At 33.6% G+C, this 25774-nt stretch overlaps 2 protein-coding genes and 1 long non-coding RNA gene across 3 annotated transcripts; 2 read left to right on the top strand and 1 right to left on the bottom strand.

Annotated features, from left to right (window-relative positions):
• Positions 1-265: 265 nt before the first annotated feature.
• LOC145316662 (histone H2A.v) lies at positions 266-1399 on the top strand. Its single transcript, XM_080157330.1, has 2 exons — positions 266-456; positions 842-1399. Exons 1-2 carry the CDS (start codon positions 398-400, stop codon positions 1176-1178), a joined length of 396 nt encoding a protein of 131 aa, XP_080013456.1. The 5' UTR covers positions 266-397; the 3' UTR covers positions 1179-1399.
• eco (Establishment of cohesion) lies at positions 1393-21884 on the top strand. The gene is made up of 15 exons (XM_080157329.1): positions 1393-1569; positions 1671-1732; positions 2123-2254; positions 2698-3222; positions 3399-3815; positions 6796-7033; positions 7938-8096; positions 8300-8404; positions 8581-8656; positions 8935-9045; positions 16609-16660; positions 19380-19467; positions 20869-20956; positions 21216-21288; positions 21494-21884. The coding sequence occupies exons 1-15, from the start codon at positions 1461-1463 to the stop codon at positions 21581-21583; spliced, it is 2325 nt and encodes a 774-aa protein (XP_080013455.1). The 5' UTR covers positions 1393-1460; the 3' UTR covers positions 21584-21884.
• A 1279-nt stretch (positions 21885-23163) lies between these two features.
• On the bottom strand, positions 23164-25396 carry LOC145318087 (uncharacterized). Its single transcript, XR_013879226.1, has 3 exons — positions 25270-25396; positions 24611-24715; positions 23164-23276 (listed from the first exon to the last, which is right to left on the bottom strand). It is a non-coding gene; the product is annotated as an uncharacterized LOC145318087 (long non-coding RNA).
• Positions 25397-25774: the final 378 nt, after the last annotated feature.

Below are 25774 nucleotides of genomic sequence, written 5' to 3'. Positions count from 1 at the left end.
AAGTAAAAATCCCTTTTTTAAGACTTTAATAAAAAATAAAAAATTGTTTTATTGAAACCATTACTTTACGTCTTTTAAATTCTTGTGGAAATGTCCCATTGCTTTAATGTGTTCGGTTTTATTTTTTTTTAGTTCGTAAGATTCGGGGATTTTCATTTAAAATTTTCGGCATCCTTCTTCTAATACAAATTAATTCCCGCCAAATAGACAAGTTTACTTTTATTTATTCACCTTTTCGTTGTAATGTTAAACCCAAATATTTACCTTTATTTATTGTTTCCAAACATTCTCGCTATCATTATTAACACTATATAATGTCATGTTTACTGTTATTCAAAATTTGTTTAATAAATGATCTAATCTTTATTTGAATATAATTTTAGATTTTGCTTTTAAAATGGCTGGAGGAAAAGCTGGTAAAGATTCTGGAAAGTCTAAGCAAAAGGCGGTCTCAAGGTAATCTAATTTTCATCTTAAGTATTCCTTGTTGAAACATTCATATTTGAATTTAAAAACGACAATTTTCTTTGTAGGTGGGTACATTGTTATGTTGTGGAAATCGTTTTTTTACACGGGTCTTAGAATTGTTAAAGCGCGGTAAGAGGCCGAAATCTCAACATTATTCGCACGTACATCATTGCAATTGACTAAAGAGATCATCAAATAATCTTATATATTTGATAAGTTTTCTATGAAATATTTGCTTATTTGGTACCTAGAGTATTAGTTTTATATCACACTAAATGCCCAAGAAAAAAACCTTGAATTCTTACGCATATACAGAATTGTAAATATATATGTACCTACCAACTGTGATTGAAATAATATCTACTATATTTAGATCTGCCCGCGCTGGACTCCAATTCCCAGTTGGCCGTATCCACCGTCATCTGAAGAGCCGCACTACCAGCCATGGACGTGTTGGAGCTACTGCGGCTGTCTACAGCTCCGCTATTCTGGAGTACCTGACTGCCGAGGTTCTTGAGTTGGCTGGTAATGCCTCCAAGGACCTAAAGGTGAAGAGAATCACCCCGCGTCATCTACAGTTGGCTATTCGTGGTGATGAGGAGCTCGATACTTTGATCAAGGCTACCATTGCCGGTGGAGGTGTCATTCCTCACATTCACAAGTCTCTGATCGGCAAGAAAGAGGGAACCGTCCCTGTGAAGAGCCAGTAAATGCAATCTTAGTGCATTACATCACATTTTAATATCTATAAATTAATTTGACTGGTTCGGTGATGCGGGTTTTCCTCGTCATTATCCTTCAATTTTGTATATTTTTTTTGACTCATTTATAAACCACTGCCCGATATATAAATTGTACGTTTTTCTCCACTCAAAATTATGTAAATAGTCCAATTTTCTACTCGAGTTTAACATTGATCTCATTTCAGAAATTTTATTATGTTTAATATTCATAATTTCTAAAATTAGCGCAAGAATTAAGTAAAGTTAAAAATGGTGGCCCGTCGAAGAACTAAGACTGATGAAAATAGGTCTATTACTCCGGATGCAGTGGCTAAGGACAGTCCAAGATCTAGAAAATGCTTAGATCTAAACACCAGAGGTACGTAAATAATAAACTTAATATGTATATTTTTTTTAAAACATAGAAATGATAATTTTTGAACAAGTTTTTATGGTAGATAAAATATTTTTTTTCTTCAGGTGTTAAAACTCCATTAGTTGAAAGCAATGGTTGGAAATCAAGTGACCTAACACCGTCAAAGGTATTATTTTTATAATATTTAATAGTGAATTTTTTTCCTCAAATGATTTTTGACTACCTAGCGTAAATACTAGAGTGGGTGCATGGAATACAAAAAAAAGGAAAAGGAGCATGGGTTGTTTTCTAAAACCTTTACAACTTACAAGCGTCTTATGAATAGAACCAAGTGCAACCACAAAGCATTAAAGGAAAAGTGATCTTAACTTCTTTCTGCGGGGGTCCTAACACACTATCACTAAGGAAGGATGGCGGGGTAGGTCAGGAATATAAGCTAAAACCACCCAAAGACATAATAGTGTCCTGGAAAATACAATTAAATCTGATCAGCATTAGCATTTTTCGATAAAATTAGCCTCTAAACAAAAAAAAACCCTATTTTTTTATTATTTAGAGATTGAAAGGAAAAATATTAGAGCCATGTACCCCTGCAAGTTCCGAGATAATTGCTCAAACTCCCGTCAATCCAACTTCTCCTGAACTAATTCCCAGAACTCCCTTGACAACAGGATGGAGCTACACCAATGTAAGTTAAGAGTTTTATATACCATTTGAAATTATTATCAAATGCTAAAAAAATCACAATGTTAATCAGTTAAGGTTATTTCTAATTCATTTGCTTCCACTATTATATTAGTAAGTTGAAGTGAAAAATGCGCTGTAACTATTGATTCAAATTAAATAGTACAAAATACATTAGAAGAAATTCAGAAAATAAGCTGAACTCTTGTCTGGACTTTTACAGGGGTGTATATTCTGCATGGGATCCCATGCTAAGGAGGAGAAGAAAATGCTAAAATAAAGTGTACTGAAAACATCATTGTAGAATGTAGACTACCCTAGTATGAAAGCAAACCATAATATGCCAAAAAGAAACTTCAGTTTTTTTATGTCTATTCATAACATAGGCGGTATAATACTAATTTAGATAATTTTTCCTGCTATTGATTCATTGATATTTTTGTCTAGATTGTTACTCCGCGGTCTGCTCTCTCAGGGTCAACAAGAAGAAGGTCCTTGCTAGTGACAACACCAAGATCATTCTCCAATACTCCCGCATCCAAGTTTGTAGTCCCGGATGAGTTTAGAATTGCACCGTCCTCCACTGTTAAAAAGGAGAAATCGCCAGAAGTTATACTTCCCAAGATACAGAGCAGCTCTTTTTACGGCGGTTTACAAGAGCCCGGGATTAAAACTAGTGATGGGGCCAGCAATGTAATGAGCCCACCCGTATCTGTCCCAGTCCTTAAAAAGGAAATAGAAGTAACCAAAAGTAAATCTCTGAGCGAGCCCCGTAAAAAGGTTGCCAGGCCAATAAGGCGTGAAACATCTGCAACAAAATTTCGAAATTCATCTGGTGGAATGAAAAGGAAACGAGATGGATTAAACAAAGGAGGTTTTGGTCACGGCATCAAGAAACCCAAGAAGAAAATTCGAGTTAATGTTAAAGTATCTGAGATGAAGGCAAGATCCATTGAAATTCCTGGCAGTAAGGTTTGTTATATTTTTATTCTTGATTAACAATGAATGGAATTAGTAAGCGTAAAAGCATAGGATACTTCAATAATTTTAACATTTTAAGATGTTTGTTATGATATGGCGTGGCCATTTTGCCGCATCATATCTGTGATCTGTTTTGTAAAATAATTTTCTAAAGTACTGTATTTTAGGTGGCATCTACAAGTGCACCTCCAACTCCAGGCACGCCCATGAGCAAATCAGCACCTGCTTCTAAGACTGGAACACCTGCCAACGACCAGTATCACCAACCAAAGTTAACAGCCATATTAACGCCTAAAACTGGCAAGCTTGCCGTTACCAAGGACACTAACGTTGATTACGAAATGAAAGGGGGAAAGATTGTTTACAGGATTAAAAGTAAGACACCTATTCGTAGATCTCCACGAAAGCATATGTCACCAATGAAAGCTAGCTATTTCAACGGTGAGAAGCCAAAACCACCAAAGTCTAGGCGCAGTGGAGGTAAACTGTTTTCACCTGCCGCCAACTACATGCTGCCAGACACCATGTCACCAGAAAAATGTGTACCAAGTCCGGTTAAGTTTCATACAATGTCCACAGACGATGTAAGTACATAACTATTTGTAGCCTTTTTAACTTGTGATATTAAATATTTAAATTTGTAACCGACAGTTATCATTAAATCTATGACTTTTGATGACGTCATAAGTCAAAAGCGTAACAGAGTGGTTTGTTACAGAACTAAATTGTTGTTGATAACATTTTTATGCAGGGGTGTATATTCCGCAAATTTGACCTGGCATAGGGGTGGGGTAGATATACCACACTTTTCTGGGATCTTGCTGAGTCAAGTATCAACTGTTGGGAATATCAAAGGATGACTCCATGCAAAATTTGAGCCGGATCCGGCCAAAACCGGCCGTGAATTTTATGAAAAACCGGTTTTTTCCGGTTTTTAGGGGGTATCTGTAAATCGATTCAGCTGGAGCAAAACCGGTTAGAGGTACAAAAAATTTTACTTCACATGAAATTTAGCCAATGCAATTGCCTACAATAATGTACTTCATCATCAACTTGATTGGACAACTCTTTCCCCTCCTAAATGTCCATTAAAACCTCGGAAACAGCAAAAAACGCCAAAAATCACGCCTTCGGCGGCAAATAACGGCTAAACGGTCAGCCGGAGGTGAATGAAACATAAATAATGAAATGTCTGCCTCAAAAAGTTGTTCAACATCAAAGAGATGCTTGAAGTCTCTAAAACGACTCCTTCCCCTCCTTTAAGGGGAAAAACTGAAAAAACGTGATTTTCAAAAGTATGCCCACTTCGTGGGTGTGGGGGGCACTGAACCCGTCACCCCAGGGTCACCAAATATAAAGTCTAGGCGGCCCACAATGCTGAATTTTCACCAAGTGAAAGTCTTGTGTCATTATCTCTTATGAGAAAAAAGTTATTAATTAATTAAAATTTCAAATTGTGATTTTTTGATGGATTTCTTTGATGAAATGACAGGCTGGTCAATTTTTAGGCCATTTTTTGCTGTTTTCGGCCCGCCACGCCCAAACGGTTTGAGATAATCTCACGGGACCTTTTGCCCGACCTAAGCCTGGTTATTTGTAAGGTCTAAGAAATAAAAAATCCTGGATTGGATGAAGCACGACGTCGCTGCGTGCCGTCAAAAATCGCTGGTCGGCTCATTTTGCCCCCTTAAACCCTCACCTCGTGCCATTTTTCTGTGTAAAGATTATAATTATAATCTTTTGCGTAAGTCTGTTTTTTTTCCTAGACCTCACAAATAACCAGACTTAGGTTGGGCAAAAGGTCCCGTGAGATTATCTCAAACCATTTGGGCGTGACTGCCCAAAAACCGCAAAAAATGGCCTAAAAATTGACCGGCATGTCATTTCATCAAAGAAATCCATCAAAAAATCACAATTGGAAATTTTAATTAATTAATAACTTTTTTCTCATAAGAGGTAATGACACAAGACTTTCACTTGGTGAAAATTCAGCATTGTGGGCCGCCTAGACTTTATATTTGGTGACCCTGGGGTGACGGGTTCAGTGCCCCCCACACCCACGGAGTGGGCATACTTTTGAAAATCACGTTTTTTCAGTTTTTCCCCTTAAAGGAGGGGAAGGAGTCGTTTTAGAGACTTCAAGCATCTCTTTGATGTTGAACAACTTTTTGAGGCAGACATTTCTTTATTTATGTTTCATTCGCCTCCGGCTGACCGTTTAGCCGTTATTTGCCGCCGAAGGCGTGATTTTTGGCGATTTTTGCCGTTTCCGAGGTTTTAATGGACATTTAGGAGGGGAAAGAGTTGTCCAATCAAGTTGATGATGAAGTACATTTTTGTAGGCACTTGCATTGGCTAAATTTCATGTGAAGTAAAATTTTTTGTACCTCTAACCGGTTTTGCTCCAGCTGAATCGATTTACAGATACCCCCTAAAAACCGGAAAAAACCGGTTTTTCATAAAATTCACGGCCGGTTTTGGCCGGATCCGGCTCAAATTTTGCATGGAGTCATCCTTTGATATTCCCAACAGTTGATACTTGACTCAGCAAGATCCCAGAAAAGTGTGGTATATCTAGGGTGGGGGGGGGGGGGGGGTGTTAAAAAATAAAAAATATATTGTTGGGGGGGGGGGGGGGATATAAAAATTAATAGAACTGAAAGCATTTTTTCCAGTTTTCTCCCCTCTTTGGCGAAAAAAAAGAAACATAAAGAATACGTGGGAGGGGGATAATATGAATAAAATAAAGAGTTTTTGAAATATTTTTCCATTTTATCCCCTTCCTTGCTGGAAAAAACTAGGAGGGAAAAAAATGAATCTTGTGCAGAATATACACCCCTGTTTTTAGTAGCGAAGCTACTCTATAATTCGAAATGTCCGTCCGTCTGTCCGTCCGTCTGAGACAAAGTGGGGGAAACGTGATTTTCTCGGCTCCTAGAAAAGATAGACAGCTGAAATTTTTAGTGAAGATTCTTATAACATATGCCCATCTAATCTATACATTATTTTGTCCATCTGTCTGTTGTTTGGGGTGCTAGATCGATTCCTAGATTTTCATGTTTTTGTAAACTCCTTTTTAAGATAATGGGCTGAAATTTTCAGGGATTGTTTAAATTTACATTCTACATATTTTCCTTAAGTTTTATTACGATTTTTTTTATTAGTTGGTGTGCTAGATCGATTCCTAGATTTTTAGGTTTTCTATGGTTTACTCGATTCCTATTCATAATTTGTAACTGAAATTATCAGGAATTAAATATGCTCATATTCTACATATTTTTATCAAGTTTCATTAAGATTTGTCAATAAATTGCGATGCTAGATCGATTCCTAGATTTTAAAATTTTCGTGGTTTTCAAGGTTGCGTGATTTTTAAGGTTTCCTTATTTCCCTATTTTATCAACATTAATGTTTATTGTATGAAACTGCTTTATAGCATTTTTTCCTATATCCATTCATAATTTTTGAGCTTCGCTACTTATGGATGTTGTCATCCTTGTTATGTTTTTATTTGCTTATTAAGAATAAAATAAAAATGTTTTTTTCTGTAACCTGGTAATATAGGATGAACCAGAAACTAGTCACATATCAGATCTTATAAATCGTCTGGGTGTGGAAGACGAGGACCTGAACGGAGTACCTCCTCCACCTATATCCGGCGCCTCGCTCAACAATTCTGGCATGGAGCTGAACCTGCAGTCTGGAGATCTGGAAGTAATGACCATGAATTCTGGAGGCGGTTTTGTTGACCTTGATCCGGATGCTGAAGTTTCTGCATACAATGCTGTACAGGATATTCTTGGTAACAACTTTGTTCTGAAATTATCAAATAATACTTGCGAAATAAGGGGTTGGGGGGGGGGGGGAAGTTTTGACACATTTGCGTAAACCTGGTACCTAGGCTTTATCTATGGACTGAGAGGAAGGATATTAAAGATAAAATCATTCTTATATGATCAATTTCATGAAGTTTTAAGATTTTTTGGATATACCTCCAGATTCCGGAGCTGCAGGCCTCCAGGTGGTCTTTGTACAGGTAAAAATGTACAGAGACCACCTGGAGGCCTGGAGGTCTATCCAAAAAATCTTAAAACTTCGTGAACTTTATCATATAAGAATGATTTTATCTTTTATAACCTATCCTCTCAGTCCAAAGATAAAGCCTAGGTATCAGGTTTACGCAAATGTGTCAAAACTCTCCCCCACCTCCCCCCTTCTAAACAATTCTACATATTTATTACTTGTGTCCAGGGTTGGCATTAAAAAAACCACTTGGTTTAAACCAAAAAAAAACAAGCTTAAAAAACCAAGGTGGGGATGGTTTTAAAAAAAAATATTTATACAAAGGCCTATCTTTCCAGTTATATCTTTTTATAATGTAAATAATACAGTAAATAAGTGTCAAAAACCTAAATACGTCATAAAATTTTAATAGTTTAAATCTTGTACTTTGGTGATTATATCTAATAGCATACAACAGTAGACACAGTGAAACAGAGACATACAGATATGTGAAATATACAGATAATTAACTTTATACTAAATTAGAGTACTATAATTTGGATATTTAAAAAAAAAAAAAAAAAACTTTTTTTTTTTTAAAAACTGGTTTAAAAATAAAACTGGTTTGTTCTTTTTCTAAAAAAACCCTGGTTTTTTACAAACCCTGCTTGTGTCATTATTTTCTGAAATAACATGTGTTGCAGGTAGCTTACATGCGGCAGAATCGGAGGAAACAACCATGGAAACAGATTTAACATCGCCTCAAACTCTAACAAGTAGTGGTGATAAACTTTTCCCAATTTTCTATAAAGAAACTGCTCAAGCAGATTCTCTTATTCAAAGTCCTGTTGATAAAAACAAAGGTAAGTGTAAGGTTTTTTTAATTTATTAATTTTTAAAGCTATTGGGACCTTGCGTTGTATATAAGCTTTAATAGATCTAAATTTTCATGAAAAAAATTGCGACCTTGCCCCATGCCGAAACTTCATTACCAGTTAACAGTTTTTTTAACAGAAGCTCATGAACTTCTTTGTTATTCTCTCTAATTAAGCTTACCTTTTTGCAGGTAGAAAAACTTACGTGTGCAAAGATCCTAAACAGTTGGTTCTTGATGTTGGCCAGGAGCGAGGACCTACCCTTTGTCTTACTTGTGGAGCTATTTATGTTAAAGGTAAGGATAGATAGTCTGTATTTAAAATTTTAGAGTTTAAATCTTAGTAAGATGATACTTAACTATTAATTTTCATGATTCAAGTCGTTACATACATGAATGCTAAAAATTATACGTTATATCTTTTTTTTTCTGAAACCAGTTATCACCGAATATGACAGATAAACGTATTGCAGGCAACCCCGAGGACGAATCTAGTCACGAGAAAGCTCACAACAGAATTAATGAAAAACTAAAGCATCTTGGATGGAGGTACATTATAAAATTGTTAGTTTCGTCAAGTTCTCTTGTTTTCCTGCTACCTACTTAGTGTTTTATTTGATTTAAATCAGTGTTTTATTTGTTTGTCAAAAAAAAATCAACCCTTCAAGGTTTTAGTGGTAAAACTACTCTAATTGTCAGGGTTTCTATTTTTTGTCGGGCCTTCTGTAATACAAGTAGTGCAGATAATTCCTTTATTTTTCATAAAAGAGTATGCCTAGAATTTTTTTTTAACACTCCCATCATTTTGTAAAGTATAAAATATTTAGAAACGAGAGAAAATGTTTTGACGATGTTGATGGTAAAATCTTGATAGTTCAGCCAGGAGACCCAAAGTTCATGTGGAAAAAAGTTGATGATATTCTCGCCATTGTTGACAAGTAAGTTATTTATCACGTTGTATAATGAACAGCTTTACGTGGATATTAAAATGAAAAAATTAGAAGATAAAATTTTTTTTTGTGTTTGTATAGTCTCTTTCGTTACATCGCCTCTTAAGGGGCGTTTCGTCGTCGTATTTTCGTAGTAGCTTTTGATAGGTTTTTTTAGGTTATGTGATTGCCCGCAGGGGCTAGAAATAGAAAAGCTACTGTGAAAATACGACGAAACCAGGGTTGGTAAAAACCTGTTTTTTGAAATAACCCAACCCAGTGGGTTTTATTTAGTTTTTGGTTTAATTGTTTTATTGTTATTATTTTAAAATATAAGGATAAATCATAAAGAACAGGATGTTTGTCTGTACCAAAGGATCTCGCTATCCACTGAATCGGTATGGTTCTCCTTTACAGGGTAGCTTTTCATAGGTCCAGGGAAGGTTTATAACTATATTGGGGGAAGGTACCACCACCCTATTAAGAGTAATCATCCCTAGAAAATCCCCCCCCCCCCCCCCAAAAAAAAAAATCTTCTATCAAAAAAATATTTTTCTTTATAAATCTTAATTGGGTTATCGAATTCAACTCCTCTCTCCTCAAGTGCCCCTAGAGTCCTAACCGCTAGTATTAAATATTTTTAGAGGGTGGTGGTTACCTCCCCCTAAAGTAGTTAAAAACCTTCAATGGACCTGTGAGAAGCTACATTGTAATTGAGGACCATATCGGTTCAGTGGTAAGAGAGTTTTTGGTATATATAGACAGACATTCCGTTACTTAAATATAAAAATAAGCAGTTAAAATGCAGTGATACAATAGATAAAATAAAATGTTTTTTATAATTTCTGATAGTTGTTTGAAAATAGTAATCCTTATGAGTCAAAATAAAGTTAACATTATCGAAAAAAAGGTACATTTAATAAAAATGGGGGGGGGGGGGGGCGTAATGACATAAGCTCTTAAACCGTGAGCAAAATGGTCTAAATATTGAGCTAGACCCTTCAAACTTGGTATATAAGCTTAGTCCTATAGGTATTACATCTAAATGGCAAAAAAATCCAAAAAATTTTATTTTTAGGTTAGGTTAGGTAAGAAAAACCCTGCGGAAATAGGGTTTTTAGGCTTTTTTGGTCTATTTTGATGTGGAAACTTGCCTTAAATTGTTTTTTCTTAGGGTTTTAACTTAAATACACTGTATCTTTTCATATGGACATTATTTAAGATGATTCAGCAAGTCTGGGACTGACCCCAGGGGGCTAGGTAGGTGGCCCGCAGGGGTTAAGTTCATTTTTCCCAATATATTTGTTGTGATCAGGGTGGGCATACAAAAAACCCACCCAAAAAAACCCACCCAGGGTTTTTCAATAAAACCCCCCCAAAAAAACCCTTAAAACCCTGGGTTTTTAAGGGTTTTTGGGTCGAGTTTTTAAGGGTTTTTGGGTTGGGTTGGGCTGGGCTTTTTGAAAAAACCCTGGGTTTTTCCCCACCCTGGTTGTGATACATCAAATTATAGGTTTTTTAGGTCAAGGAACTCAAATTCAGAGCTAAAATAAGCATTAGATTAATCTGAAGCTAGCCCCAGCGGGCTAGGTTGGTGGCCCGCAGGGGTTAAGTGCATTTTTTCTAATATATATCTTGTTATATATCAAACTATAGGTTTTTTAGGTCAAGAAACTCAAATTCTGAGCGAAAATTAGCATTAGACTGATCTGAAGCTAACCCCCTCGGGCTAGGTTGGTTTTCTGCAGGGCTTAAGAGCATTTACCTAACCTAACTTAGAAACTTACTTATATTTTTACAGGTTTTTTTCTTGAATAAACTGTGTCTATTAATGAAGACTTTATTTAAGATGATCCAGCAAGTCGGGGACCGACCCCAGCGGGCTAGGTGGGTGGCCCGCAGGGGTCAAGTGCATTTTCCAATATATATGTTGCGATACATTAAATTATAAGTTTTTTAGGTCAGTTAACCCAAATTCAGAGCTAGAATTAGCATAAGACTAATCTGAAACTAGTCCCAGCGGGCTAGGTTGGTGGCCCGCAGGGGTTAAATGCATTATTTCCAATATAGATCTTGTTATATATCAAAATAAAGGTTTTTAAGGTCAAGAAACTCAAATTCAGAGCTAAAATTGGCATAAGACTTACCTGAAGCTAACCTCTGCGGGCTAGGTAGATTTTCTACAGGGCTTATGTGCATTTTACCTAACCTAACCTAGAAACTTACTTATTCTTTTTGGTTTTTTCCTTGAATAAACTGTGTCTATTAATGAGGACATTATTTTAGATAATCCAGCAAGTTGGGAACCGACCCCAGCGGGCTAGGTGGGTGGCCCACAGGGGTGTAGTGCATTTTTTCTAAAGTATGTGTTGTCATACATCAAATTATAGGTTTTTTATGTCAAGAAACTCAAATTCAGAGCTATTTTAAGCATTAGACTGACCTAAGACTAATCCCTGCGGATTAGGTGGGTGGCCTGCAGGGGTAAATTTTCCAAATTATGTGTTGTTATACATCAAAATATAGGTTTTTAAAGTCAATTTGGAGCTAAAAAAAACACAATAGCTACCTGATGCTAGTTTTTTTTGTGGTATGTGGTATACATCAAATTAAAAAATTGTATCCTATTAGCATATTAAATTCTTCCACTTAACCAATTAACCAGGAAAAAATATGCAGTTCACTAAATTAAGTTCAAATGCATTTCGTGAAACTACCCCTTTGAATTTCTGGACCTAAAAAAACTATAATTTTATGTATGACAACTAAAAATGCACTTAACCCCTGCGGGCCACGCACCTAGGCTGCTGGGGTCTTAAATCTTAAATAATGTTCTAATAAATAGACACAGTTTATTCCAGAAAAAAACCATAAAAAAACAAGTAAGGTTCTAGGTTAGGTTAGGTAAAATGCACTTAAGACTTGCAGGCAACCCACCTAGCCCGCTGGGGCTAGCTTTAGATTAGTCTGATGCTTTTATTAGCTGTAAATTTGAGCTTCTTGACCTTAAAAACCTATAGTTGGATGTATGACAACACATACTTTTTAAAAAAATGCATTTAACCCCTGAGGGACACCCACCTAGCCCGCTGGGGGCGGTCTTCGACTTGCTGGATCATCTGAAATAAGGTCCTCATGAATGGACAGTTTATTTGAAAAAAAAACCTAAAAAAAAATATTAAATGTAAGTTTCTAGGTTAGGTTAGGTAAAATGCACTTAAGCCCTGTGGGCTACCTATCTAGCCCGCTGGGGTTAGCTTCAGATTAGTCTAATGCTTATTTCAGCTCTGAATTTGAGTTCTTTGACCTAAAAAACATATAATTGGATTTATCACAACATATATTGGGGAATATGCACTTACCCCTGCAGGCCACCCACCTAGCCCGCTGGGGTCGGTCTTCGACTTGCTGAATCATCTGAAATAAGGTCCTCATGAATGGACAGTTTATTCTAGAAAAAAAACCTAAAAAAAATAATAAATGTAAGTTTCTAGGTTAGCTTAGGTAAAATGCACTTAAGCCCTGTGGGCAACCCAGCTAGCCCGCTGGGGTTAGCTTCAGATTATTCTAATGCTTATTTTAGCTCTGAATTTGAGTTCTTTGACCTAAAAAACATATCATTTGATGTATCACATCATATATATTGGGGAAAATGCACTTAACCCCTGCGGGCCACCCACCTAGCCCGCTGGGGTCGGTCCCCGACTTGCTGGATCATCTTAAATAAAGTCATCATTAATAGACATAGTTTATTCAAGAAAAAAACCTGTAAAAATATAAGTAAGTTTCTAGGTTAGGTTAGGTAAATGCTCTTAAGCCCTGCAGAAAACCAACCTAGCCCGGGGGGGTTAGCTTCAGGTCTGTCTAATACTAATTTTCGCTCAGAATTTGAGTTTCTTGACCTAAAAAACCTATAGTTTGATATATAACAAGATATATATTAGAAAAAATGCACTTAACCCCTGCGGGCCACCAACCTAGCCCGCTGGGGATAGCTTCAGATTAGTCTAATGCTTATTTTAGCTCTGAATTTGAGTTCCTTGACCTAAAAAACCTATAATTTGATGTATCACAACAAATATATTGGGAAAAATGAACTTAACCCCTGCGGGCCACCCTCCTAGCCGTAGCCCCCTGGGCACAATAGGATTTTTGGTCATTTTTTAAATTTCCTCAAATTTGAGTTAAATGTCCTAAAGGCTAGTATTACCATTCAAAAGTTGCCATACAACAGATTTTTTTATATACTACAAAATTAGACAAAATACAGCCGTTTTGCTGAACGTGGTCAAAGAAATATTTTTAAAATATGAATTTTTTCATTAAAATCATCATACATTGCTTTTCCTACTTTTTCCTAGAATAAATTGGTGTAAAAATCTGATTAAATGATATGTAACAATATTTCATTGATATAGACAGATGTTTCTACTTCAAAATGCCAAGAAAAATAAGAAAAGTTGTCATAAATCTGTAATTTAAAATCCAAGAACACCTCAAATTGCATCTTAAAATAACATGTATTTTTTACATTTAAAGGTTTTTCTAACTTGGGGCTACGAGGTGCCAAAAGTTATTTAGGCCCTGATTAAATTCAAGTATTCATAATTCAAGATTAGTTCATAACTTTTGGCACCTCGTAGCCCCAAAGTGGTAAATTAGCTTTAAAAATGGACAATTCTTAATCTTATTTATATATATCAAGTGCTATTATAAAGTCAAAATATCATCTTTGAAAGCGTTTAATATAATATATATACTTTACTAGAGGCTGCATCCCTATCAATTAATGGCTCTGTATTAAAGGAGTGAGAAGAGGTTTAAAAAATACCTTAAAACCTTCCTAGGACCTATGTAAATCTTTCTTAAAATGAAGAACTCAATCAGTTAGGTTGTTATTGAAATTTGAAGCTTAAGACTTAAAAACTTACTACTTTATATAATAAGATAAAAACCTATTTTTAGCACAACTAATCATAATGTCCGTATGTCTGTAAATCTGTCCATTTGTACGCAAGAAATGTTATTGGCGGAAACATGAATTTCTCAGTGGCTATCTGAGACATCTGAAAATGAATGTGAATATTCCCTACACTAATGAGCAGCCAGTTTATAATAAAATTAGTCTGTCAGTCTATTGTTAATTCTCTGACAGACAATTGATTTGTATTTTAAAAATTTCGTCTACTCGGCTGTTATTTTAAATAAACAGCTGATTTTTATATAATAATAATTTTCCTCATATCTATATCTTGATTGGTACGTCAGTATGTCTGTAATGCTCTAGCGGTCATCTTTCATAAAATGGCTTGACAATTAGATACAATTTTTGTGCTAGTCTTAATAGGTTTAGAATAATTTTTATATGATACTTTTTGGAGCCAAGCTCAATATATATACATGAAGGTCATGCTGCCTGCCTATCTGAAATTGTTATGGTATACATGGTTTCTAAGCCTGACAAACTAGCTTTTTTCTACATTTTTTGTCCGTCTGTTCTTATATAGCTCTGTGTAAAATATGTAAAATGTAATGGAATTAATCTTATAATCTACTTTCATTTACTCTATTACCTCAATGTTCGTCCAACTTTTTATATTCTTAACATTTAAAAGATTTGAAAAATTTTAAAAGTTTACAATATAACAAGAATGACAATATCCATAAGTAGCGAAGCACAAAAAAATTGGAATATACAAACGGGCAAAATGGGGTTGTGGAGCAGTTGTTCAGTTGTCAGTCATAACAAAAGAGAGAGAGAGATTATGGAAAAACTCAAAAAAATCACAAAACCTCTAAAAAATGAGACTTATGTCTTTTGAAGAATGACCGACAGATAAACGGACAAAATAATGTATAGAAATCTTCACTACAGCTGTGAAAATCACATTTCTTCTATGGCGTTACGGACTGATATGTTATATTTTTTAAGGTGTTTAAAAAGTCATATATATGAATAAAAAACAAACGTCAGGTAGAAATCATAATGATATACATAAGCTATAATACTTTTTGTTATTGATAATCTCAATAAGATCTCAATAAATACTGAAATTAGGTTCTCTAAATTAGTACCGTGTTGGTTTTATGCTATTTCATTTTTAGATTTAAGACTTTAGGGTATTTTTCTAGCCCTTCTCTGTCTCTTTTAATACAAAGCTTTTGACTCCAGGGGCGCAGCCACTAGCACTTAATTCAAAGTAGATTCATTTGATTTGAAGAATATTCTTACTATAAACACCATGAATTAAAATCAGTTTATCGATTTGAGAACGTAAGTAAAATCATAAACAACATCACCTATTTTTTTCTATTTTCATGGCATAATAGGGCTCGGCAGCCTGTATGCCTCAGGAAAACCCTTTTTAATTTTAAAAATCAACTGAAAGTTTAAACTTGACCCAACTTGGCATTCCCTCTTATAAAGAAATTTTTTAAAACATCAAAATGGATCTAAATTTGTGGCTTAGACACGGCTGACGCGCGGTTGCCGAGCCCTGTATGATATTGTTGAAAAACTATGTATATTAATCGTAATCACCTTAATAAGACCTAAAAGTTATAATTGAGGTATAAGTCAGTGCTAAAAAACTTTTCTCTCCAAAATGAATTAAATTAGAAATTTTGAATTTTTAACCATTTGAGTAGGTTAGTTCTGGGGACATTTTTCTTATCCAGAATCACAATAATATGTGCATAATATGTTATATTATACAAGCCATTAACTGTATGTGATAGGTTTTAACTTTATTTTCATTTAATATAAGATTTTGTTGGCATTTGTGACTGGTAAAGTTAAAAAATCCCCAAAACCGCCAAAAATTCCACTGTGCTGGGGTCGGTCCCCGACTTGCTGAATCATCTTAAATAATGTCCATATGAATAGATACAGTGTATTTAAGTTAAAACTCTAAGAAAAAACAATTTAAGGCAAGTTTCCACATCAAAATGGACCAAAAAAGCCTAAAAACCCCATTTCCGCAGGGTTTTTCTTACCTAACCTAACCTAAAAATAAAATTTTTTGGATTTTTTTGCCATTTAGATGTAATACCTATAGGACTAGGCTTATATACCAAGTTTGAAGGGTCTAGCTCAATATTTAGACCATTTTGCTCACGGTTTAAGAGCTTATGTCATTACGCCCCCCCCCCCCCCTTACTTGTTTTTTTATGCCTACCCTGGACTAAACGCCCTTTAAGAGGCTATGTAACGAAAGAGGCTATACCCAATTTTAGTCCTGAGGGATCGAAAAATTAATGATATTTATTTTAATATCTGTAATTGTTTTTATTTCGAGGCTATACATGATTTTTCAGTGGTTGAGATCTGGTTCTGATCCACCGGAAATGCTTTTATATTTAATATTACCTACTCAATATCTTCCTCATTTTTCGTACGATACTATAAGATATTATAAAATAGTGAATGTTCTTTAATTGTTTAACTTTTTGAAGATGAAATTAAAGAATATAGCCTGTATAAAACTGTTAGTTTTTTTTTGTCTTTTTGAAATCAATATCGAACTCGTCTTTATTATCTAAAAATTTCACTGATTTTTTTATTATTATTAGGGAACTGGGATTTTCTGAACCCGGGAAAATAAGATATCCAGACAAATCTAAGGTAATTTAATTATTAGATTTCTATTACTTTAATTAGGTTATTACATGTAAGCATTGAAATTAATTAAGTGATAAGAATATCCATTGAGGTCCCTTAATACGTAGTGTGCATAACAAGTTTTTGGTTCACTTCTTTTAAGTAAAAAGCTGGTACTGTCTTGCTTTTATTTCTTTGTTCAGTAGACCGCCTTAAAGATGACCAATTTTCTTACTGCATGCTTAACGCTGAAGCGGTAATCGGGTACATTGTGAAGCATGACCTAAAGAGGACTATCCACGAACGAGAGCACATGATTCTAAGTACCTTCCAGCATTGATCCTAAGTATTTTCTTTCAGAATATAATAGGAACCATATATTATTAATAAACCCAGAACCACTTCATTATGCAATCTACATTTTCCTGGATATTTTGTCTACGGTAGTCCATAAGTGTACAGCTTTACAGTACATTGTTTCTATTTGTTAAAGCAACACGTATGATAAAAGAAAAAGATTCTTTTTAAAGTAAAATGCTTATATTTCAATCAAAATCTATATTTTTGTATTTTTTACCGATCCACTTCATTATGCAAATCAATAGAAAATCAATGAGAAAACGTTTGTTTTGCCCTTTTCTCCACTTTTAAAAATTAATTCTGATAAAATAACAATTTTTAAAGGGATTTATGCATTAATTATAATGAAAAACAGTTTAAGGAAGATTTTAATGATTTTTCTAAATAAGAAATAATTGAAAAAAAGAAATTCTATCCCTATCACTTTAGAGGACAGCTGCCGACCCCCAGTCTCATGGATGAAGCTAAATACATGTTAGAAATAAAAATTAGCCTGAAAAGTATACAAAAATGTTTTTTGATGTGTTAAAAAAATCCATTTTAAAATCTTGATTTTGAGGATGATGGCCTTTAAGATGCTCTTACTGGTGGTGATGGTGAGCTAAATGTTATCAAAGTGCATGCCCATGAAGAAAACTTATATATTGAACTATGGTCCAATTTTTGTAGTCATAGCAGCCTCCAGCCAAGCAATATTAAAAAAGAAAAAATTGCAATTTTAATTACTAAAATTCATAAAGTAAATAATGTAGTTTTTAGATAATGGTTATATTTCATGTCGAGAGGCTCCACTGGAGGCTGCTATGACTACAAAAAATGGTACATAGGTTAATAGACAAGTTGTTGTAATGGGCATGTACTTAGATAACATTTAGCTCACCTTCACCACCAGTAAGAGCATCTTAAAGGCCATCATCCTCAAAATCAAGATTTTAAAATGGATTTTTTTAACACATCAAAAAACATTTTTGTATACTTTTCAGGGTAATTTTTATCTTTAACATGTATTTAGCTTCATCCTTAAGACTGGGGGTCAGCAGCTGTCCTCTAAAGTGATAGGAATAAAATTTCTTTTTTTCAATTATTTCTTATTTAGAAAAATCATTAAAATCTTCCTTAAACTGTTTTTCATTATAATTAATGCATAAATCCCTTAAAAAATTGTTATTTTATCAGAATCATTTTTTAGAAGTGGAGAAAAGTGCAAAACAAACGTTTTCCCGTTGATTTTCTTTTGATTTGCATAATGAAGTGGATCTGTAAAAAATACAAAAATATAGATTTTGATTGAAATATAAGCATTTTACTTTAAAAAGAATCTTTTTCTTTTATCATACGTGTTGCTTTAACAAATAGAAACAATGTACTGTAAAGCTGTACACTTATGGACTACTGTAGACAAAATATCCAGGAAAATGTAGATTGCATAATGAAGTGGTTCTGGGTTTATATTGACTAGAAAATTTATGTTTCACCATGTTTTTTTAGGTATTTTAATTGAGTTTAAAAACTTTTATGAAGCGAATTCTTTTAATAAAAAGGATATTGGATGATACATATGCGAATACTCGTGTTATATAGATTGTAAATTAATCATATTAGCATTAATTTAAACATACATATGAGATATAGTAAATGTGCTTTTGACTTTTTTTAATTTTTATCATTTGACAACATGGACAATTAAAGACACCCCGAACTCAACAAAACGTTTAATATAATTTTAATTATTTATATTATTAATATATTGACTAGAAAATTTATGTTTCACCATGTTTTTTTAGGTATTTTAATTGATTTTAAAAACTTTTATGAAGCGAATTCTTTTAATAAAATGGATATTGGATGATACATATGCGAATACTCGTGTTATATAGATTGTAAATTAATCATATTAGCATTAATTTAAACATACATATGAGATATAGTAAATGTGCTTTTGACTTTTTTAAATTTTTATCATTTGACAACATGGACAATTAAAGACACCCCGAACTCAACAAAACGTTTAATATAATTTTAAGGAAAAATGGTGGACATTTTTTTTACTTTTCTTCAACTTGAAGTGGTGAAACATCAATTTTCTCGTCAATATATTAATTATTGATAGTGATCTATTATATTCTGAAAGAAAATACTCAGGATCAATGCTGGAAGGTACTTAGAATCACGTGCTCTTGTTCGTGGATAGTCCTCTTTAGATGATTCTGATAGTTTAAAGTTGTTAAAATCGATTATATAAATAACTTTCGAGGGGATTACTTTTTTGCTTGGTTCTCTAAGCAAAATTGTCCCTAATTCGTTTTTGTGTATTTAATAAAGTCAGTGAAAATGATTAAATTATGTTGAAATAAGTTAGATTAATGAAGTTAAAATATTACAGGCTTTCCTGTATGTGAGTGAAAAGAAGATTGTTGGCTTCACCCTCGCCGAACAGATTGATCAAGCATTCAGAATCATACCACAGTCAGGTAACATATACTTGTGTCATTTTAGTATTTTAACTTCTGGTTGGTCAATTTATATACACATAGTAGCTAACATAAAGCGAAGAGTGCAATGGATTTTTTAAGGCTAGTTAATTATTATTAGTTATTTTCACATGTAAAAATATTTCGAGTTAATATTATGCTTTGAAATGTTGCTTGTATGAGTTGTATGTACTGATGTAATATACTTTTATTCTCATATCCTTGCAAATCCATCCACCAATTGAATTGCAAGTTTCTGTGAGTGTGTGTATGTGTACTTTTTATTTGTATCTCTACAAGTTATAGAGATATATTTGAAACTAGTTTGCATGAGTGTGTACTAGAAAAAATAGCCAGAAAATGTAATAGTGTCTCTACGTGCTTTAAGTTATCTGAAAGAAATGTATTTCTTTGGTATTAATTAAAGTTTCATTTTTGACGTAAAATAAGCATATAAAATTACCCTTTTTATCTAAGCTTCAGTCTCACTTTCATCCTGGGTAGGATTTTAGACTCTTTAAATTGATAAAACATTTTAAAACCCTAAAAGTTATCACTGTACTTCAAAATATGGGATATACTTCATATTTACAAACACACCAAGAGCAATTATAACATAAAATTATCTTAGACTTTAATCGTTTATAAATTAGTTGCTTCAAATATTTAAAATACTAATCTAAAACTTTACATTTATTTTTTGCCTTTGATTAATAAGCTACCTAATCATTAATGAATGAAAATAATAAAAAATACCAAGTATTTAACCATATGATGTTTGTTGAAATGACTTTTATTTGCATGCAAACATTATCCTCGCAAAAAATATTTGCATTGGCTAAAGTATTAGTTGGAGGCGTACATGGCAAAAACACATACAGCAACAAATCTTATCTTTCAAAACTTTTTTGCAATCATTCTAATTGAAAGCAAAGCCTTAAAACTTTCCTTTTGCATTTGGATGTAAATGATTCCTACATGTTCAAATCTAAAAATTTCCAATGTAGATTATCCTTATTATTTAATGTTAAAATGAAATTGAATATATCATAAATATATACATATATTTGATTCAAAGTGCAATGCTACATGTCTGTCCGTCTGACATACTGGTTATGACATGGTTAAACAGACAATTCTTAGGCTAGAAGAACCTCCCCCCCCCCCCTTAAATAATGTAAGAAAATTAATAAATCAAATGTGTTGGCTTAAAACTTAAAAGCGTCATCCTCGCACATTTATTTTATTGTATATTTATTAAAGGAGGATGAAGAATTGTATAATTTTCGGTGTAGGGAAAGGAATTTCTTTGGAACTACTTGTGTGAGCCAACTACGAACTAATGATTTTGATGTTAATAGTTTCAAAAATGGGTTAGAAATTAATATTTCACTTTTTTAGATGATGCTGCTAATACATACACATGTTCAACAACAAGTGAACCAGTCAAGGTTGGAGTTTCAAGAATTTGGGTATCAAATGATAACAGGTACACTTTTATAATGCTTTCATATGCTCACCTGGTCTCTGTAATAATAAATTGATGTCTATTTTTTTTAAGGGGGGGGGGGGATAAATGTCTGAAATGAAAGAAATCATATGAGGTGGGATAATTACCTCAGCCCATTTTTTTAGTAAATGTCTTGTTGACGATTTAAAAACAAAATATATATAGGATGTAATTCATACCTACCTAACCTGTGCCTTCTTAAGTATTTTCAGTTTCCTCATTATTTTTTTTTATTTAGAAAACGAGGCATAGCTTCTAAGCTGGTGGACAGTGTCCGCAATTTCTTTTTTCTAGGAAGATCTATTAAAGAGGTAATACTCTACTTATTTACAGAATCAATGAGTCAAAGGTTTAATTCGACGGAATTTAAGATGCAATAGTAAATTGCATATTTAAAAAAATACTTTGAGGTCTAACATTTAACCAAAATTTGATTTTGCTAGAATTATTTACGTTCACACGCTTTGTGTATAGTCGTCCTTGTAAAGGAATGATATAAATAATATATTTTTTTAGGACGAATATGCCTTTTCTGATCCAACCATCAATGGAATAGATTTTGCTACCAGCTATACAAACAAGAAAGATTTCCTTGTTTATCGTTAACCAAATATATATATTATCTTGTATGTATATATAATATTTCTAAGAACTGAAACAATAATTTGAAAATCTTTTGTGTAATAATCTTGTTATTAATTTATGAAAATGCATTTTTGGTTATAATTATGAAATAACTTTGTATTATCATATCAAAATTTATAGAAGTTTTGACTGAAGCAAAATTTGGCCTTAAAATATTTGACATTTACTTGACTAGTTTTTGTTTAACTTTTTTTTATAATTTTAATGTTTTGAGATATCTGTAATTATTATGTATTATTTAAAATAAAATGCTAATATAGTTGCAATTAGTTTTCTTTACAAATTAATGCAACCAACTCTATAATTACACGACCTTTGTCTGAAAGACTTGACTGTGCAGTGTGCATGCATGGTTAAAAGTTGTTCTACACAGTCGGTACAACTATTAACGTCTTAAATTATGCCTCGGTTAGCGCTTAATCTAATTAACCTATTAATTCCCCTGAAGACGAGCGTATTCACTGCGTCTTTCGCTAAAGTCGCAGGTCTTCATTTAGATGTAAAACAGAAACTACAGACTTGAGTGCGAAGTATTTAATTTTAATCGGTGATAACGGTACTTGTTCATTTAGTTCTTTCATAAAGACTTAGCTACGATTGAATGCTTAAGAACCCAAAACCAAGCTGAGGATTTTTACTTGCACATAGGTACAGGAAATGACCTGTGACAATAATTACTTCTCCATACAAATATAATTGACAATAAATCAGAGTTCTGCAGCGACTTAGCACCTGTGAACAAACTGCTTAATTTTCTTCGCCTAATAGTTGAACTTCAACCACGAAACCAAAACATTTTTGGTTGAGGCTACAGAACCCAGCTTTTAACTATTGGTGTGCAGAGAGATTTGCTGAGAAATTTCTCACCGCCCAAGTAAAAAACGAGTGGCCTATATTCTTATCAGAAGGGGGTTCTGCACGCCTCTGCTTCTAACACTTAAAACCTTAGATAGAGTGAAATTATCACATTTAAATATTGCTATCACTGATAGAAATATTCATTGATTTTGCCCAGCTTCACAATATATTTTGAATATTGTTCAGTATTAAAAGCAAGGCCATTGATTTATTTGTGAAAATTTGAAACTGAATGTTAATAAGACTCAGAAATAAAATATTCAATCTTAGAATTAAACTTTATGGGAATTTTTATACTCAAGTCTTAAGATATTTTTCTTTCGGAAAACAAAAGATCCCAATGACCTTCAGTTGATAATTTCCCATTATGAATAATCCCAAAAATGGGAGAGTGATGGAATATACTATTTTGTATAGACATGTAAAGATCTGCTGTTCTTAATTATTTATTTCACAACAGTATTAAAGCTTCTTAACAAAATAAATCAAACTCTAATGCGGAAGAAAAGGAAGTAAATTTTTATTTAAAATGGAGGGTTAGTATAATTTACGAAAAACTAATTTTTTTTATTAAAATACTAATATTGTAGGTTACTTAATTTTGTGGGACAAAAAAGTATAAGTGTATATTAATCCCCATAATTTAAGGGGTAGCTCCGCTTAGAAAAAGAAACAATGCTTGCTAAAATTCACATATTTATTTACATTTTAATAATTAAATTTTGGAGTTGGTACGACAAATTCCGATATTTCCTGTTCCAGAACTTGTTAATATCTGACCAGCTTCACAGGGACCCTGAAATAATTTTTTTTTTATAAAAAAAAATATGCCGTCACAACTTTGGCTTTTGATAAAAACTTATGGGTCAGATGAAGAGGTAATAGTTTGGCCTAACATCATCCTTATATAAAAGTAGCAGGATGTCCATCTGTTGCTTAAGATCTTGATAACCGATGGACTGATGTATTACTTCTTATAACTATTTTGAGGGAGGATACAAAGGGAAAAACACATCCTTATAATAAAGTAACAGGACGTCTGTTTGTCTGTCTGTCTGTTTGTCTGTGTGTACCGAAGGATATCGCTTACCGCTGAACCGATCGGGTTCTCCTAAACAGGGTAGCTTCTCATAGGTCCCGGGAATGTTTATTACTATTTTGGGGGAGGGAACCACCATCCTCCCAAGAGAAATCGCCCCTGGAAAAAAATTATCCCCCCCCCAAACAAAATTTTTTATATGACTTCCCTCTTCAAGTACTCCTAGAGGCCTCTAGGGGCGTAGCCGCTAGTCCTTATAATAAAGTAACAGGATGTTTGTCTGTGTGTTTGCATGTTTGTACCGAAGGATCTCGCTAACCGCTGAACCGATCGGGTTCTCCTTAACAGGGTAGCTTCTCATAGGTCACGGGAAGGTTTATAACTATTTTCTTGGGGGGTGGGACACCCCCTACCCCCCAAAAAAATGAAAAATCCCCCCAAAAAAAAAAAAAAAAAAAAAATTTTTATTTTTTTAACTAAAATTTAAAAATGAGGGTGGGAGCACCCCCTCCAAAAAAAAAATTTTCACCCCCCCCAAAAAAATTTTTTTTTTACTTTTTCTTTTAAAATCTAAAATAAGAAGTTTAATTTTCAAATTCGACATTCTCCTCAAGTGCCCCTAGAGGCCTCTAGGGGGCGTAGCCGCTACTATAATTATATAGAATCGAAGGAAATTTATTTGTTAATCCAAAATTCATGTGGTCTGTCTCTGATTTAGAACCTTGACTGGTTAATTTCAGTAATTGGAGTTATTTATAATCTTAACATATCATCACCTTTAGGGGAGAGACGTTTGTCGCTTTGGGCGCTAGACCTCTCCATTCACTTTGAAACATACTCCGCGTCTTATATGGCGGTGCAAAGCGTACATGCACCCAAAGAGTATGGAGTCACTAAGCAGTCAATAAACCCTTTGATAGCCTGGAAGCTCAAACTTTGCATAATATTATTGACGCTTGTTTATTGACAAGGCATTTTCAATACTCTTACTATTTTTAACGTCTTGTATGACGCGGTGTTGTCCAGACTCGAGGCCGACACGTAACCAATTTAACTAATATCGTAGGGTGCCACAAATGGAATAAATTTACCTTAGTATTGGGTGGAAAACACCATTTGGTTGCATCATGAATTAGAAAGCTAGGATCATCACATATAGCTTCATCTAGCTGGGGTGGGGTGTGCATACAGTACACCTAAACACAATAGTCCCGTATTTGCTATGAATTAGAAAGATAGGGCTTTTCACATATATGTAGTTTCACATAGCTGGGATGAGGTGTGTATACATTATACATAAAAAAAAATAATGTAGCTGAGAAACTATATCACTACTATCTAAACCTTCAGGAGGTTTTTTTTCATCATAATAGTCACTAAATGATATTCAACGAGTTAACTTAGAAGCTGATGGACTATTCCTTTACACTCAAAGATAATTCCTTTCACATAGTATGTTTCATATATTATGTTTTTGTCATGTTACTCAGCAGCTTTAAAGATAGTTATCTGGTCATAGAAGGGTTGTTGGGGAAATTTCGCCCTCCTCCTGAAAGGTAAGTGACCTGTGAGGTGAGGGGCCCTTTTTTTTAATTACACGACGATTTATTCGCTCGGTGGGGAGAAAGTAATTGACCTAAATGCAACCTTTGTTACGCAAGCCTAAGTGAAATATGCAAGCAAATTATGTATTAAAACTGCACTGAAAAAGTACACAACTTAAAACATAAATATATTATACATTACGCACCATATATGTCCAAATCAAGATGAAGATGAAGAGAACTAACATTCTTGACATCTTGTTCTCGTATACTGAAACAATTATATACTACAACAACTAGAATCCTGAAAAACCACTGTTTTGGTCATGTCGTTTCTACTTTTTAACAATACCCCACACAATTATAATTTACCACCTATTGGGACCACTTTAGATTAAGCTAATCATTAAAATTAATTCTATATTTTTTTAAAATTCTTATAATGATAAACGATACATTATTTATCAGTAATCCTCAGATCAGATTCTAATCCAGTGGAAATGAATAGGATTTAGAGCCATACATTAAAGGTTTTCTTAGAGTCGTCCTCGAAATTAAATACCGATTACCTTTTTTTATTTAAATAAGCAAGATGTTAAATTATTGTTGAAGCATAACAAACAGTTTTTTTAAAATAGTTCAAAGTCCCAAATTTTTACATTATATACATAATAATTTAGGTTTTATGCCAAAAAATATGTTTATCGTTGG

This window comes from Acartia tonsa, chromosome 4 (genome assembly GCF_053477335.1).
Source record: "Acartia tonsa isolate MP-2025a chromosome 4, ASM5347733v1, whole genome shotgun sequence".
Lineage (NCBI taxonomy): Eukaryota > Metazoa > Arthropoda > Copepoda > Calanoida > Acartiidae > Acartia > Acartia tonsa.
Note: the sequence above shows the minus strand (reverse complement) of the source record. Positions and strands in the feature narration are given on the sequence as shown.

Excerpts from the sequence above, each read along its gene's own strand:
- LOC145316662 (XM_080157330.1), top strand. The coding sequence starts at position 398 with ATGGCTGGAGGAAAAGCTGGTAAAGATTCTGGAAAGTCTAAGCAAAAG. Across the intron at positions 457-841 it reads AAGCAAAAGGCGGTCTCAAG|ATCTGCCCGCGCTGGACTCC; the intron begins GTAATCTAATTT and ends TACTATATTTAG.
- eco (XM_080157329.1), top strand. The coding sequence starts at position 1,461 with ATGGTGGCCCGTCGAAGAACTAAGACTGATGAAAATAGGTCTATTACT. Across the intron at positions 7,034-7,937 it reads TGCTGTACAGGATATTCTTG|GTAGCTTACATGCGGCAGAA; the intron begins GTAACAACTTTG and ends CATGTGTTGCAG. Across the intron at positions 8,657-8,934 it reads CTAAAGCATCTTGGATGGAG|AAACGAGAGAAAATGTTTTG; the intron begins GTACATTATAAA and ends TAAAATATTTAG.